This window comes from Nematolebias whitei, chromosome 18, assembly GCF_014905685.2.
Source record: "Nematolebias whitei isolate Nwh7 chromosome 18, NemWhi1, whole genome shotgun sequence".
Lineage (NCBI taxonomy): Eukaryota > Metazoa > Chordata > Actinopteri > Cyprinodontiformes > Rivulidae > Nematolebias > Nematolebias whitei.
Window position 1 is genome coordinate 10,358,704 of NC_056515.1, and position 17,656 is coordinate 10,376,359.

Below are 17,656 nucleotides of genomic sequence, written 5' to 3' on the forward strand. Positions count from 1 at the left end.
ATGTATGTATGTATGTATACATATAGGTTAGACGTCTTTTTGCATTTATTATAGATCTGTATTTATTGTTGTGTATCTGCTCTGTGTGTTTTGCTTTAACGTTATGTTCTGTGTTGCACTGTGATCCTGGGGAACACTGTTTCATTTCAATATGTACTTGTACTAGCTGAAATTACAATAAAACTTCTCTGACTCAGGTACTGTGTCGCTATCAATTTCCCACAAGCAGCGAGTAGAGACTACACTTCCCATAATGCGTGTCGGCACGAGAGGCGTGTCATCATGCTATAAATATGGGCGGATTAGAAACAGGTCAACACAACTTTAATCAAAACCGGCGAAATAGCAGGTTTTGTGTAAACATGGAGCTGTTCTCGTGCTGAGGTGTTGTAAGGTTTTGACAGGTAGCTAACTGTGTGTAGTCGTCCAGCTGAGCAGTGTGAACACAAACAAAGGCTGTTGCACGTTTAGCTGTCAGGATGACCATGAATAAATCCCGAGTGTCCGCGGGTTTCATCGTGCTGGGAGTTCTGACAACGTTTTTCGGCATTGTTCTGGTTTTCGTAGGGCCGATAATAATCAACGACCAAGTAGTTAAGGTAAGCTCTGTCACTACATTTATATGCAACATCTTTACAGTCCGTTGTTTTTAATTTTTTTTTTTATTGATTCGACTTCAGTCAAAGGTAAAGTCTCAAAGGGCTTCAAACTGCAGCGTGAGCAAACGATAAGAGGCGCGTGCAGGACATAATGTTAAGTAAACTTAAGTATTTAAGTTACTGCCCTTTAATGTGAGCAATAAAATTAAAATTATCTCTGATCAACTGTAAACTGAGCTGTGACACTGACATTACAGCAGTTTGTACAAAAGGACTGAAAGACAAACAAGAAAATATCAGAGGAAATTTAGATGTGTCAAACAAATTAAATTCAGTTTTTCAGTTTATTTATATAAAATCACAACAAAGTTGTCTCAGGGCTTTTTACAGAAACGTACATAGAAAAGCCAATTAGTAAAGTTCTCTATCTAAGGAAGCAGCAGACAAGTTGAATCTTCAAACAGAATAAGAAACTGGCTTTCCTGACAAACGGGGTGGCACAACAAAAGCATCAACAGACTTTTTTTTTTTTTTAATTTATGCTGGTGTCTTATATCATGTAGGATGTTTAAAAATATTGCAATGTGAAAGTTCATAAAATAAATGACTTGTTTTTATATTTTAATGTTGAAAAAAATAATTTATTACAGCACAGTCACTACTCAGTCCACTGAAGATTATCTTCTCCTTTTATATTAAAATGTATATAAAAATACATATAATTCATGAAACCCAGTATTCTAATATAAGGACATTTAGTTTTCTGCATCAAAATATTTTATTTTGTTCGTATTAAGGGATACTGATTTAGTGTTCTACATGTTGGGGTCAGAGGTCACTGGCTATATAAAAGTGACTTCTTGATATAAGAATCAGTGCATCTTCTAAAATGCACATCAAATTTTGCATTCTTGTAGATAAATTTGAAGATGTGAATCACTGTGTTTGACTTCACTTCCAAAACCAACACAGACTCCATATTTGCTATTGTTCAGTTTGACAAATACCAACATTTGCCAAAAATGTTACTACTTACCTAATTTCTTATCACTACTTAGCCTTTTTACTTCTTTGAATTCTTTATTCTGGAGAGGAGGGTCCGTCGGATAGTCGAACCTCGGATTCAGGAGGAGCAGTGCGGTTTTCGTCCTGGCCGTGGAACACTGGACCAGCTCTACACTCTCAGCAGGGTCCTGGAGGGTGCGTGGGAGTTTGCCCAACCAGTCTACATGTGCTTTGTGGACTTGGAGAAGGCGTTCGACCGCGTCCCTCGGGGGGCCCTGTGGGGGGTACTCTGGGAGTATGGGGTACCGGGCCCTTTGATACGGGCTGTTAGGTCCCTGGATGACCGGTGTCAGAGCCTGGTCCGCATCGCCAGCAGTAAGTCGGGCTTGTTCCCGGTGAGAGTTGGACTCCGCCAAGGTTGCCCTTTGTCACCGATTCTGTTCATAACTTTTATGGACAGAATTTCTAGGTGCAGCCAAGGTGTTGAGGGGGATCCGTTTTGGTGGCCTTAGGATTGCGCCTCTGTTTTTTGCAGATGATGTGGTCTTATTGGCTTCATCAGATCGTGATCTACAGCTTTCGCTGGAGCGGTTCGCAGCCAAATGCGACGCGGCCGGGATGAAGATCAGTTCCTCCAAATCCGAGGCCATGGTCTTGAGCCGGAAAAGGGTAGAGTGCCCTCTCCGGGTCAGGGAGGAGGTCCTACCCCAAGTGGAGGAGTTCAAGTATCTTGGGGTCTTGTTCACGAATGAGGGAAAAATGGAGCGTGAGATCGATAGGCGGATAGGTGCAGCGTCTGCAGTGAAGCGGGCGCTGTACAGGTCTGTCGTGGTGAAGAGAGAGCTGAGTCAAAAGGCGAAGCTCTCAATTTACCGATCGATCTACGTTCCCACCCTCATCTATGGTCACGAGCTTTGGGTTGTGACCGAAAGAATGAGATCTCGGATACAAGCGGCCGAAATGAGTTTTCTCCGCAGGGTGTCTGGGCTCTCCCTTAGAGACAGGGTGAGAAGCTCGATCATCCGGGAGGGACTCAGAGTAGAGCCGCTGCTTCTCCACGTCGAGAGGAGCCAGTTGAGGTGGCTTGGGCATCTGTTTAGAATGCCTTCTGGACGCCTCCCTGGTGAGGTGTTCCGGACACGTCCCACCGGATGGAGGCCCAGAGGAAGACCCAGGACATGCTGGAGGGACTATGTTTCTCAGCTGGCCTGGGAACGCCTCGGGATTCCCCTGGAAGAGCTGGCCCAAGTGGCTGGGGAGAGGGAAGTCTGGGCCTCCCTACTTAGGCTGCTACCCCCGCGACCTGACCCCGGATAAGCGGAAGAAAATGGATGGATGGATGGATGAATTCTTTATTGCCCTTATCTTGGTGAAGGTGTTTGTACATCTGAATGATCCTAGGACCTATGCTGTTGGGGGAGTCGCCTCTGGAAGCGTCTCTCAAAGCAGATTGGTTAAGTGACTGGCCAGATAAAGAGCCTTTCACAATACTTGTATGGACGAGAAAAAACAAGGAGCTTGATGTCCTTTACCTGGACATTGGTTTCCAGGTCCTCACCCTAAAGCTACATAAGTCCACCTTCCTGTGCACCCACCACCAGCAGGATGGGTAATACTGGTCAGCTGGAAAGTGCTGTGGGTGGTAGCTGAAGATGTGGGGCCTTGCCGCTCTGGCTCTGGCTTACCAAAGCTAGCTCTTAGGACACGGAAGGCCACCTCTCTGGTGTGGAAGGAGCCTGAGTTTGTGTATGAGGCTGAGCGGTATTTACTAGATCTAGCCGAGCTCACCTCGACACACAGTGTGGGTTCTGTAACCCAATCTCCTTGAGAGGGGATGGACCTTAATCCACAGAGTTGTCTGCAGAGTTGTCCTCAGTGAGAAGTACCAATTATGGATTTGCATTTGACTGTTTTTATTTATTTTTTATTATTATTGTTTTGCATTATTATGATACCATAATAAGGGCGAGTGGTGGCGCAGAGGTTGGAGAAGGTGAGCATTTGATCGGAAGGTTGCCGGTTTGACTCCCCAGTACCGACAACATCAAAATGCGAGTGGAAAAGGTGAAGCACCACACCTGGGTGGCCTAGATGGCAGCTCTCTGCTTCACGCAGAGGGCTGTGGTAGCTCATGGTCTGTGGTTATGTCGGGAAGGACATCCAGCGTAAAAAACAATCGCCAAGTCTTCCTGTGAGTTGGTTTGCTTCGGTGACCCCTGAGGAAGGGAGCAGCTGAAAGAAAAAAGTAAATGAATTATGGTACCACAATGTAGGAGAAAATAGTTAAGTCTAAACTCTTCACTTCATTGAAACTCTTTCATTGCACAGATACGATTCTTGTTGTTTATGCAAAAACTGAGAGCAATAAATCAATAAATGCAAATTGCAACTGTCATTAATTGCTCAGTATTTAAATGTGTAGTTTGAAGAAGGAAAAAGTTAACATTTGCTGTAATTTTTATTGTAAAAAAATTACACGTAATAAAACGTTTTCCTTTATCTTTCATGTTAGAACACAATAATCAGTCCCAGCAATGAGCTCTCCTACTCCATGTGGAAGGACCTCCCAGTGCCCTTCTTCATGTCAGTCTACTTCTTCAACGTCCTGAACCCTCAGGAGGTCCTGAATGGAGAGAAGCCAATGGTGGAGGAGAGAGGGCCCTACGTGTACAGGTACACAACTCAGGCACCACAGTCAGAACAGGGTTCAACTCATGGCTGACTGTAGGTTTGCTGCCTTGCATTTATTTCCCTTAAACATGAGCATGTGATTGAGTTCTGCAAAGCATTTCTGTGTTACCCCGCTTTTTGTCAAACAAAACTTCCTCCCTGAAATATTGATTGGTGTGTGAAAAGATGTTCAGGCTGGTTGGAAGGGGCTCATTTAAAAAGTGGAGATATATTTTTGCTATTTTATCTTTGTTTACCAATGCTCATTTGATATGTGTGGTATTAAACTTACGGCTGTACTGTAGCTGGATGCTAACGCCCTATATGTTTAACATATGTGGTATGCCACATTGGTGTAAGTTAGGAAATTCATAAATTTGATTAGTTGACAGATTTTAGTGTGTGGTTTATGAGGTAATGGTTTTGATCCAAGACTTCATAACAGCTTGTTTCAAAATGATCGTGTTAGGTTTGCACCTCTTTCAGCTGAATGATAGTTCCTTGTGTGGCCTAGACTTTAGCTGACTGAAGCGACTTACTTCCTGTGTCTGCATGAATCAGAAAACATTTGACGTAATTGCATGACTTCGATTTTTCAGATGTCAGTGGACCCAATTTGTTGAATTATGGTAAAACTCAGATAGATAAACATTAGAAATTCAAATAATTTTGACTTAAAACAGACAGAAGCTAAACCAAAGTATAATTATTTTTTCTACCTCTGCTTTTGAAAATAAAAGAAACACTAGTTTCCTCATGTTTTGTCACCAGTGACATGGCAGCAGTTCTACAGAACTTTGTCACCCATAAACACTACGACTCTAATCTGTGGATTTACACCGTCTTAAATTTCACTTTGACAAGCTCAGTTTTGCGGAGGAAGACGTTCCATTCCAGACAAAACAATATTTTTTGTGAATTTGTGAATCATTCTCACTATTCCTTTTTTTCTTCTACACGTTTTTCATCATCTTTCTTGTTCCACGGTTTTTGTGCTATTTCACCAAATTATAAATCAAAACATTCAGCTCTTTCAGGACGATCCTGCTTTGACTTTCGGTATTGGTGCAACTTTAGCTTTTTTAAATATTTAGCCTTTTCTGCCATTTTTGTCTCATAGAAAATGAACTGAGCTCATTTTCCATCCTTCACATCTTTAGATGTGTTTACAACCTTTTACTGCTCCTTTCACATTTTGTTCTGCTTTAGCTTCTTTCAGCTTCCTTGGGCAAATTTAAACTTTTTCTCAGCTACTTTCAGCAAATTTCAGCTGTTTTTTCAGCTGTTTGGTCCTTTCATATTCTTTTTAACTATGTTTGTGCTTCTTCCAACTTCTTTCTGCTAATTTCAGCTTGTTATGCTCCTTTCAGCTTATTTCTACAAGTTTCAACTTTATCTGCTATTTCAGCTACTATATAGTTTTTTTATACTCATTTTAGTTTTTTCAGCTTATTCCACATTATTTGCACTCATTTCAAGATTTTTCAGCTTAATTCAGCAAATATGTGCTCTCTCCACTTCCTTCTGGTAATTTAAGCTTCTTTCTGCCTTTTTAGCTACTTTTAAGCTGCTTTTTGCTAATTTAAACTTTTTCCAAATAATTTTAACCTTTTTTTGTGCTCATTTCTGCTTCTTTCAGCCTAATTGGGCAAAATCGTGCTCTCTACTTCTGCTAATTTAAGCTTGTTCAACATTTTCTGCTAAAGTTTTAGCAATTTTTTTAGCTAATTTCAGCAGTTTTCAGAAAAATTCAAGTTTATTGTGATAATCAGCTGCTTTCAGCCTAGTTAACTTCTTTCTGCTAATTTCAGCTTGTTATGCTCCTTGCAACTTATTTTTGCTATTTTCAGCATTTTCTCCTATTTCAGCTACTATTTAGCTGTTATGAGCAAAATTTTACTTTTTCAGCTAATTCCACTTTTTTTTTTTTTTTGCTCATTTCAGCTCCTTCTGCTTCCTTCTGGTAGTTTAGGCTTCATTCTGCCTTTTCATCTACTTTTTTTGTTCATTTATTTATCTTTTTTTTTTTTTTCATTTACCCTTTTATTTATACAGGTAGTCTCATTGAGCCACGAGAACTCGCTTTCAAGAGAGGCCTGTTTAGGGAGCAGATCGTGGTTAAGGGCCTTGCTCAGGGGCCCAGAGTGGGGCAAATGAGGGTGGGGGCAGCTGTGAGTGTTTCACCTTTTCCACCCACATTTTGGTGTTGATAGTACTAGGAGTTGGGGCAGCACGGTGACGCAACTGGTAGAGCTGCTGCCTCTCAGCGAACAGGTCCCTGGTTCAAACCCCGGTCCAGGGGCCTTCTGGGTGGAGTTTGCATGTTCTCTCCGTGCATGCGTGGGTTTTCTCCGGATACTCAGGTTTCCTCCCACAGACCAAAAACATGCATGTTAGGCTGATTGGTAACTCTAAATTGTCCCTCGGTGTGAGTGGGAGAGTGAATGGTTGTTTGTCTCTATGTGGCCCTGTGATGGACTTGCGACCTGTCCAGGGTGTACCCCGCCCCTCGCACAGTGATTGCTGGACATGGGCACCAGCGACCCCCGTGACCCAAAATGGAATAAACGGGTAAAGATAATGGATGGATGGATGGATGGAGTACTAGGGGTTGAATCTGCGATTTTCTGATCACAGGCCCATCTTCTAACCTCTGCGCCACCACTCCCACTTGTTGTTAATTTTGTAATTGTTAATTTAAACTTTTTTAGCTAATTTCCTAACTTCATTGTTGCTAATTTCTGCTTATTTAAACCTAATTAGGCAAATGTGCTTTCTTTCTGCTTTCTTCTGCTAACTTAGGCTTATTGTTCCATTTCAGCTACATTTCAGCATGTTTTTAGGTAATTTCAGCTGATTGTTTGGCAAATTCTTCAGCAACAAGCATTCACACTACATTTTGGCAGGAAATACAATTTCTCTAATTGGTCTTGGTGTGTCTCTCATTCAAACCCCAGGGGCTACTTTCATTAACAGACTTCTGGTAAGATTGTGCCCGTGTACATGGCTTGCAATCCACCTCTGCTGATGGTGTTCAGATTATTTGTGTTTTTTTTTTTATCTGGGACCTTAACTTGCTGCTGGGTGATGACCAACAACAGCTTCTGGATCTTTGTTTTTCTGCCGCCAATATACCCTATTTAGACAAAAAAAGCGCTTCCCCTCCGGCCACTAGTCCAAGCCCACACACACACACACACCCTCCTACCCACCTGCTGGCAAACGTGCCTGTTTACCTTCGCTGCGCTCCTCACCCCCCTGGCCGGAGACATCGCTACAGATGCCGGGGAAAACGTGCTGGGCGGCTGGTAAAGCCTAAAGCCCTGCGCGCTGCATCTTCAACTGGTGGTCATGGTTTCAATCGCCAGCTTCCCGCATGCCCGGACCAGATAAACAACGGGAGTTGTCGGCCGCTGCTGGATCCACTTTGGACAGTATCCGGATGTGTTTGGTCAACGCAAGATCTATTACCAACAAAACTTTTATCCTTAGGGACTACTTTCAATAGCATGATTTGGACTTTTTCTGCATCACAGAGACTTTGATGTCTCTGGGTGCGTCCAGTGCCTTGACGGAATTATTGCCACCGAACTGTCTGTATTTTCACGCACCGCGGCCATCAGGCCGGTGCGGTGGTAGATTATTAACAATATTCAAACCAACTTTTGACTGTAAACAACTGCCCATCCCAGTTTCCCGCGCCAGCTTTGAGCTGAGCATCTTTGAACTCAGCCATTCACCTTCGACGTTATGTGCGCTTGTCTACCGCCCACCTCGGTCTAAGGATTTCATAAATGAGTTTTCTGATTTCTTGGCTGAAATCACACCAAAATATGATCATGTTTTCATTATTGGGGACTTTAATTTCCATGTGTGCTGTCAGGAGAAGCCCTTGGTTAAGGATTTTTTTAGATTTATTGGACTCATTTAATCTAACTCAGCATGTAAACGGTCCCACGCAAGAGCGCGGACATACACTGGACCTTGTTTTAAAACGTGATGTGACTTAATAATCTTGAAATTGGTGATAATGTTTTTTCAGACCACATGCCAGTCTGGTTTGACCCTCCCCCATCTAACTCCTAAGCCGTGCATTCCTGCACGTAGTAGCCGGGCCATTAACCACTTCACTGCCGCACGTTTCACAGATACTTATAACTCTGAAATGATCATTCAGCCCCCGGTGTTTCTCACCACCACGGATGTGCTGACATCCCAGTTCAACTCTGTCTGCTTAAAGACTCTAGATCATGTCGCTCCGGTTAAAACTAGAAAATCAAAACTCAGAGCAGAACCTTGGCTGAGTGACGTCACCAAGGCTGTTAGGCAGCAATGTAGGAGGGTGGAGCGCAAATGGAGGAAAGACAGGCTGCAGGTCTCTTTTCAAATACATAGAGTAAATGCCATTGTCAGAAAGCAGTAAAAGCTGCTAAATCCAAATACTTTTCTGATATCATAACCTCAAACTCTCACAATTCACGTGTCCTCTTCTCTACCCTAAACTCTGTTCTCCACCTCACTGAACCATCACCTCTGGAAGCCTCGACTGAGCTGTGCGAGAACTTCTTGCATTTCTTTTTGGAATAAATTGCGACCACCCGGGCTCTCATTTTCCCTCCAGCTCATGATCCATCCATCCCACTTCAATCTGTAGCTCTATTTGACCATTTTGAACCCATCACTCTATCTTCTCTACAGCAGGTCATGTGCAGCTTGAAACCTTCTGGTTCCCCCTTTGATGTGGTTCCCCCTCGACTACCAAAGGAGGTTTTACTTTAGGTCCATCCATTCTTTCTATAGTAAACAGTAGTTTATCCACTGGCGTGGTGCCAAAAACCTTTAAACATGCTGCTGTCCAGCCTCTCCTGAAAAAAACAAACCTTGACCCCTCAGTCGTTTTCAACTTCCGGCCTGTCTTCAGACTCCCATTTGTTTCTAAAATACTTGAGAAAATAGTTGAGTCCCAGTTGAAGTGCTTCCTGGAGGATCATGCCATCTTAGAGCTATTCCAATCTGGCTTTAAACCTCTCCACAGCACTGAAACTGCCCTATTGAAGGTTTTTAATGACATCTTCAGATCCACAGATACTGGTGATTCTGTGCTGCTTGTCCTATTGGACCTCACAGCTGCCTTTGACACCATTGACCATGAGATCCTCATTGCTAGGTTGGAGCAGTGAGTGGACAACACAGGGTCAGCCCTCAGTTGGTTCAGATCATACCTTGCTGACAGATCCTTTTGTGTCTCCATCAAGGATTTTAGTTCTGCAGCGACAGAGCTTAAATTGGGGGTTCCGCAGGGGTCCATCCTGGGTCCCCTCCTATTCTCTCTATACCTGCTGCCACTTGGTACTATTTTCCAGAAACACAACATACTCTTTCACTTCTACTCTGACGACTGTCAAATTTACTTCCCCCAAAGACACAATGGTACATGCTCTATTCAACCTCTGCTCGACTGCCTGGCTGACATCAGGGACTGGATGGCTTTAAACTTCTTAAGTTTCAATGAAAAGAAGTCTGCAGTCATGTTGTTCCCTCCCAATGACTCGATCACAAACCACTGCATTGACCTTTCCACTCTAACCCTGTCAGAAAAACAGAGTCACTAATCTGGGTCTGATATTGGACCCTTCCCTGAAACTTAACAATCATGTAAACATGATTGTTAAATCATGTTTCTTCCAACTGAGGCGGCTGTCTAAACTGAAGCCTATATTGTCCAAAAATAATCTGGAGACAGTAATACATGCATTCATTACATCTAGGCTTGATTACTGCAATTCACTCCTGTTTGGTATCATTCAGACCTCCAATGCACGACTACAACTGGTCCAGAATGCAGCAGCCCGATTTTTAACCAGTACAGGCAAAAGAGAGCACATTACACCAGTTTTGGGCCTCACTGCTACCGGTTCACCTTCGAATCCAATTCAAAATACTCCTGTATGTCTATAAATCGCTGAAACAGTCCCCCCCCCCCATCTCTGATTTGCTACAACCGTATGTCCCACCACGTTCCCTGAGGTCAGCGGACCAAATGTTCCTCACAGTTCCAGGAACTCCTCTTAAGCGCAGAGGGGACAGGGCCTTCACTGTAGCAGGACCAAGACTTTGAAACGAGTTACCTCTGCTTGTCAGACTGGCCCCCTCCCTCTCAATTTTCAAATCCCGTTTAAAAACTCACTACTATTCAGTAGCTTTCAACACCAGAGGATCTGTGTTTTGAACCTGTACGCTCCACACTAGTTTGTCGTCATATTTATTATCTGCCTCGTTTTTATGTCTATATTTTTGATTTACTTCATTTTGTATATTGCTTCGTGCGTTGTCTGTTGTTCTGTCTGTACAGCACTTTAGTTGGCCTTTTATATGTTTTAAGTGCTCTATAAATAAAATGGTATGGTATGGTATTAGTTGCCCCATGAATTTAATTTACCATTAATCTGTTTTGTAGATATTTTTAATGGATAAAATGTTTATGTAATCTACACAATTATATCTTAATGTTTGCTGTAAGCAGTAGGAAACGGGGGGTGGGGGAGGGAATGGTACAAAAACGATAAATCTGAACTAAATTACAGTCAAGTTCTATCATAAATTAGTAAACCATAACCCTGAGTCTCTCGTTGTTTTGAAGTTAGTTTTCGAATAATTGTGTTTTTTAGAAAGCGGTTTCAGAAGGAAAATATCACGTTTCACCCCAACGGGACGGTGTCCTACATAGAATACAGAAGTTACTACTTTGACCGCTCCATGTCTGTTGGGAACGAGTCGGATATCGTCACTATTCCAAACATGCTGGTTCTGGTAAGGAGCTTTTTATCTCCTCTCGGTCCACATTTTACTATTTGGTTCAGTCTTTCCGTTGTATGTTTTTTTTTTTGTTTTGTTTTTTTGGTCCACTCCAATCTCTGCTTTCAGGGTGCAGCTGTGATGTTGCAGGACATGCCCTACGCATTGCGTTTACTGGTCAGCGCCACCTTCAAGACCTTCAGTGAAGGCCCCTTCCTGACCAAGACAGTGGGAGAGTTGCTGTGGGGTTATGACAGTAAACTAGTCGATTTCCTTAATCAGTACCTTCCGGGCATGTTGCCCACATCTGGAAGATTTGGACTCTTTGTAGAGGTAAGTTGTATTTACCTGCAGCTGCTGTTTTCTGCTCTCAGCTAAAAAGTTTCTTACTTGTTTGTCCTTACATGTCAATCCTTATAGTTAAGACTAAAGCAAACTAAAGTTGTAATTTGCATTTGAACTCTTCATCTTGATTTATACAGAACATCTAACATTAGTCAACTAAACTAATATTGTACAAGATTTCTTTGATTTTTTTTTTTCAGATGTTTCTGCATAAAAATGTCATTAAATACATCTTCAATTCTAAAAGTTGGAATGTTATGTAAATTAAAAAAAAACAATATGCTATGATTTGCAACTTTTCTTTTTTTACTCACAATGGAGCATAGATAACATATAAAATGTTTAAACTAAGACATTGCACCCTTTTCTTGGGAGAAATTAGGTATGTTTACGTTTTATAGCAGCAGCACATCTTAAATGTTGAAGGGGGCAACAAAAGGCTGTAAAGGTGCTACGAATTAGGCATGGCAGCTACATTTGTATAGTACTGTAGTACTAGTATTGTACATTTCAACGACAGAGCAACAATAAACTGCTTTACATTGTGACAAAGTGCAAAAAAACAAACTTGTATAGAAATTTCAGATATAATATAGCATAACATAATTATTTGCCTTATTCAAACACTGAAGCAAACAGGACGGTCTTGAGCCTTGTTCAAAGGAACTCTGTCAGAGCAGGCTGGCAGTTTCCAGATATTTAGTGTATAAAAAATGAACGCAGCATCTTCTTGTTGGTTCTGACTCTGAAGACAATAAGACCGATTTAAATCACACAACCTTAGAGGTCTCGATGGTTTGTAGTTCAGCAGAAGATCGGGGTTGTGTTTTAGACCCAAACCATTCAGTGCTTTGCAGACCAGTTACAAGATGTTGAAATCAATTCTCTGAGCAACAGGAGGTCAGTGCAAAGTCCTCAGCACTGGACTGATGTGATCAACTCTCTCAGTCTTTGTGAGGATTCAAGCAACAGTGTTCTGGATCAGCTGATAAGTGAAATAATCTGCTAAGTGTTGTAAAAAAAATCAGATTAGCTTAATAATCAAAGCTGTTAGCCTTTTCCAGGTCTCTAAATCTGAGCTGTTGCACTATTTCCCTTTCATTTTTATTTTCACTCTGGCGTCAAAGAACATTTTTGAAAATTGTCTTGTACTCTGAAGAACTTCAAATACAGTAGTCCCTTGTTTATCTCGAGTGTAAGTTCCAGGCCCCCCGTGATAAGTGAAAAGCCGCGAAGTAGGGATAGTACCATATTTTCCACCGTACACGTTGCACTGCCCTATAAATCGCAACAGTCCAAATATGTCTAATAAAGTGGAAAAATCCATAAATGCGTTGCTTCACCTTATAAGTCGCATCTATTATGTGTCACCGCTGACGCGTTGCGTTTGTTAAGCGTCACCACCGACAACCCAGAGATGTGGGCCGGTGTTGTGCCAAAAATTGATTGGCTGCCAAAAGGCGGCCGCAAGAGCATGCACGGGTGGACTTTAACAAGAATTTAACAAGATTAATACTCAAAAACAATTATTTGTTTGCTCAAAATTATAGTAAAGATGTGTCTCAGTCTAACTTTTTTACTTAATAAGTTCACTTTGACGGTCAAATTAGCTGCATTTCAAAACCCGATACAGGAATAAGCAGAGGGATGAGTCGCTGTGCATTTCTTCGTAATTTAACAAGATAACCACCTAAAAATAATTTTGTTTGCTCGACATTATAGTAAAGGTGTGTCTCAGTTGAACTTTTACTTAATAAATGCACTTCAATCGTCAAATTAGCTGCATTTCAAAAGTATTTGCTGCCTCGGTGCTCCAGTAGCGCGCACAGGGAGGAAATCAGGAAGGAGGAACGCTGTGTATTTCTTTTGTTTTTGATACTTATCTTGTTAAATTTCAATTATTTATTTGCTCTACATTATACCAAAAGTATGTCTCAGTTGAACTTTTACTTAATAAATGCACTTCAATGGTCAAATCAGCTGCATTTCGCTGGGGTGGTGCAGCTCAATTAAGACGATTTGACGATTACTCTAGACGAGCTAAACAAAGGTAGTATATGGCAAGCTGATTGTGTCATTAATAGCCACTTTTATGTATTACATTACACAACGGCATGCCAAAGTACTCGAATGCCATCTAGCAACTGAAAATGGTAGTGTTCAATATTTTCAGTCAGAATGAATGAAAACGATCATATCTCAGCCAATATGGGATTTTTTTTTAATTTACAATTGAAAACAAAAGGATAATTAAAAGGAGAAAAAAAAGTAGTGACAAAACGGCTAGATTATAAGGCGGTGTAGAAAGCTAAAAACAGGAACGTGTCTGCATTGGTTCTTTACGGTGGCCCTAAGGTGTAAATGAATAACATTTGAAAAAACGGAATTACATTTGAAAAAACACAACAAAAACGACAAAATCACAACATTTTTCATTCAACCTTTATTTAGACGGGTAGATCCCATTGAGCCTCGAGGACTCATTTACAAGAGAGACCTGATTTCAACAAAGAATGATGAAAAACAATGGACAACAGCGACAACAATAGACAGTTATAAAAAGGCATACAGATTTTTTATTTTTACAAATAGGATGGCTAAAAAAAGAAAAGTAACAAAAACAGCTAGATTATAAGGCAAATGTAAACGACAACAACATTTGAAAAAAACAGAATTACATTAAGCTAAAACGGAAGTGGCCAGAATCGCATTAGAAAAAACAGAATTGCATTTGAAAAAACGGAATTACATTAAGCCAAAGCGGAAGTGGCCGAAACGGAAGTGGGCCAAATCGCTTTAGAAAAAACAGACTTACATTTGAAAAAATAGCATCACATTTGAAAAAACGGAATTACAACGACCTTTGGGCAAAAAAACATTAGCATCAGTTATTAGTATCACTGTCACAGAAAACAGTCAAAGAAATCAATAGTGAAAATCACTTTATTACAAATATGAAAACAGATTACTTCTAAATGGAACCAGTTGCTCATCCACTGTTACATCAGGCCCTGGATTGTAGAGGTAGGGCAGCCGCTCCACCCACTTGTCCCATACCTCTTATGGCTGCAAGTTTGTCTGTCACATGTCTTGCTGGTCTTGACTCACGATCATCAAATCGTAGCAGTCTTGAGTAGGTGTGAAAGAGTTTGAGTGGCATTACGGCTCGGAAAATTGTCTTTCCACTCGCTACATCCCATAGACTAGCTGCAGCCTCACCTCGGGACCTGTATACACTTGCTAAGATTAGCAGCCCTAAGTAGGCCTGCAGGTCAATCTCATCCATCTTTTTCCAGCTGTCTCCATATTTGCGAAAACCCTCCAGATTTGTCATCTCCAGGATTATTATTTTTATTGCTGGTGTGATAAACTGGTAGAATGTAGAGACAATGTCATGGGCATGAGAAACGGCATACCTTGTGGGTCCTGGGGTCATCTTTATGACGTTTTGTTCTGCGTGCCTGCCATGTTGGTTATATGCTGCTGAGGACCATGTTATTTTGCCATTTTTTTGAAAGGAAAGTCTCTCTTTCGGCTTCAGGGTTTTCTTCTACTTCTGAAGATGATTCATCATGCTCTGGGTTGTATTCCTCCCCATCTTCTTTTTCGGATACATCCTCCACTTCCTCTTCTGAATCAGAGTTGTCTTGCTGGACATCTGAGAAAATCAGCTTTACAGCCTCTTCAACGTTATAATGCACACTCATGGCTTCAGCACAGACAGAATTTGGGGTCCTGTTATCTGCAGCACCTTTATAACCTCTGGAAATAAACAGGTGGTCTTCTGAAGTCTATAGCCCCTTATCCACGGGTCTTTTTGGTACTCCTATGTAACTAGTTGTGGCCGATTGCAGGATTTATCAACAATGCCTTTAACGGTGGAACCCACCCCATTTTTGGGACCTAAATCACTGAGGTCCCAGGTCTGGTTCTTTTAGGGTCTAGTTGTGACATCAGCGCACTGTAGGTCACTGATTGGTCAGGGGGCGTATTCATTGGTGGAGGGCGGAGATTCAGTCTTCCACCGGAAATCACAATCCACCATTTTCTTTTTCACCCGCATAACAGACAACAAGAAATCGGAGGAGCTTATTTTGGAATATTTTATAAGGTAAAACAAATAATCATGGCACAACCGTGGTCGAATGCTGAAGTTCAGGCATTTCTCTGTTTGCTGGCCGATGAACAAGTGCAGCGCGAGCTAGATGGAACGAAACGAAATAAAAAGATTTTTCAAGAGGTGTCTGCGCAGATGGCGGTGCAGGGCTTCCATCGCACACCAAAGCAAAGAGGAAAGCTTAAAAAACTAATAGTTGATGGTGAGTGTATTTTATTTACTTTAAGCATATTTCCTTTTCCTCATGCAACCGTTTCTTTGCGTTTTCTGAAAGTACTCTGAACAAACGAGGCAGACGCGGTTACGTCGTCATTAGTTAGCATCATTGCTAACTGTACTCTGTTGCTGTTTTTCCACTCTTATTTTGATGCAGAAAGTCCCACTGAACATGAAGGTTTGCCAGATTCTGCTTTTGACTGTCCAATCCTCCCGCTTCTGACCCTTCCCGACCACACCAGCTCCAAGTACATCTACACCACAGAGTACATCTATGCCACCAGGCACATCCACACCACCGGGCAACACGCAGCAGAGCGGCACCGAACAGCACCCGTTACTAGGTAAGAAGAAGCAACAATCGTGTTTAACATGACATTGATCGTGTCGATATGAATGTTGTTTTGTTTTTGTTGTAAAACACCTTGCATGTATTCAAACTACTTGTTTATTCAGTTGTAATGGATAAATGCTAAATTTAGTTATTCATTTATTACTTAAACTTTCATTTATGAAGTTTATTATTGAAATTATACAGGGTGTAGTGATTTTTGTTCAGATTAACGATGCTCTGTTCTTTTTCTAAATTAGCACAAACCGTTGTAAATGACTACATGTAGTTTATTTATGCCCACCTGCTTACTATCATTAAAGTACTAGACTGCTTTATGAACAGAATCATTTCTGATCTTGTAAACAAACACCTTTTGAAATTAGCAGGAACTTTAATGTAAATAATTTATTTAAAAACTCTACCTGTACTTCATCATCTAACAGCCATTTTCTTGTGTGTTATTCCTAGGCAATAGGAAGCGCAGATCAACAAGTGCAGCAGAGAGCTTTGTTTCTGCACATACAGAACAAGAGGAGATGAACCAGAAGCAGAGAGAGGAACACTTCCATTTTATTTGTGAGGATGCCAAAAAAGCAAGGCAAGAAGAAGCTGCAGCAGCGAGGAAGCAGGAGAAGGCAATTAGGAGGGAGGAGATGGCCTTGAGGAGAGAGGAAGCAGATGTTCGCAGAGAGGAAGCAGCACAGCGAAGGCAGGAGGCTGAACAGAGTGCTGCTTTCAGTCAGGCACTCCTTGGGGTGCTGGAATCCATTGCCCGTTCCATGGCAAACAGACATGTTTAAAAATATTTAGAGTAGATCATAGTTGATCTATAGAAATGTAGATCCTGCAAGGTAAGCCCACAAATAGCCAAACGTAGCTTGTTAAGTTTGCATATTTAATTAGTGTATAATTGTTTTTTTTTGTACAGGTCTTTATTTCTAATAAAAGAAACATTTTCAAGTCTTGAGCTTCCATCTGATCATCAAAAGTGAAGTGCTTACAGTGTTTTTTTACGTCAATAGTGTAGGATAAGTGAAGTAATTGTTTTTTACCTGTAACAATGCTGGTGAAGATTCTCAGTTATCCTTGACACGGCAAATCCCCCCCAAAACAGATAAAAACAAAACCACAGGACTTTTTTTAAAACTGAAGACGTTTCGCTAATCATCCGAGGAGCACACACAATTCAATGAAAAAAGGAATCTGGGATTAAAGTTATAAATCTGTGGTGTTCTGTAAGCTTGCTGGAGATTGATCTGCATGTGTCAGTCTCCATAATACAAGTTTACGGCACACCACAGCTTTATAACTTGAATCACAATCCTCGTTTCATTATCGGCCATGATGTCCATCCTGTGGATCCAGCTGCATCTTTTTCACCCAAGGTCAAAAATTCTCTCCACGACTTTCACTGTGGTACAAAGGAGCACTAACTTAATATTACTTAACAGCACTTCAATCATGAAGATAATTTGCGACAGCTTAATTTAAAGAGCTGCGTGGTAAGCATAAACTCTGACAGAGTTGTTAAATATCAAATCAAATGTAGGTTATTATGTAATGTACGTAATATAT

General features: G+C 41.3%; 1 protein-coding gene across 1 annotated transcript in view; it reads left to right on the forward strand.

The window, feature by feature from the left end:
• Positions 1–409: 409 nt before the first annotated feature.
• scarb1 (scavenger receptor class B, member 1) overlaps positions 410–17,656 on the forward strand; it is a 59,219-nt gene continuing 41,972 nt past the window's right edge. Inside the window, exons 1-4 of the mRNA XM_037692293.1 lie at positions 410–599; positions 4,117–4,277; positions 10,943–11,084; positions 11,199–11,402. Of these exons, the coding sequence (XP_037548221.1) occupies positions 480–599; positions 4,117–4,277; positions 10,943–11,084; positions 11,199–11,402 (627 nt within the window). The 5' untranslated portion in view covers positions 410–479. The remainder of the gene's footprint in view (positions 600–4,116; positions 4,278–10,942; positions 11,085–11,198; positions 11,403–17,656) is intronic.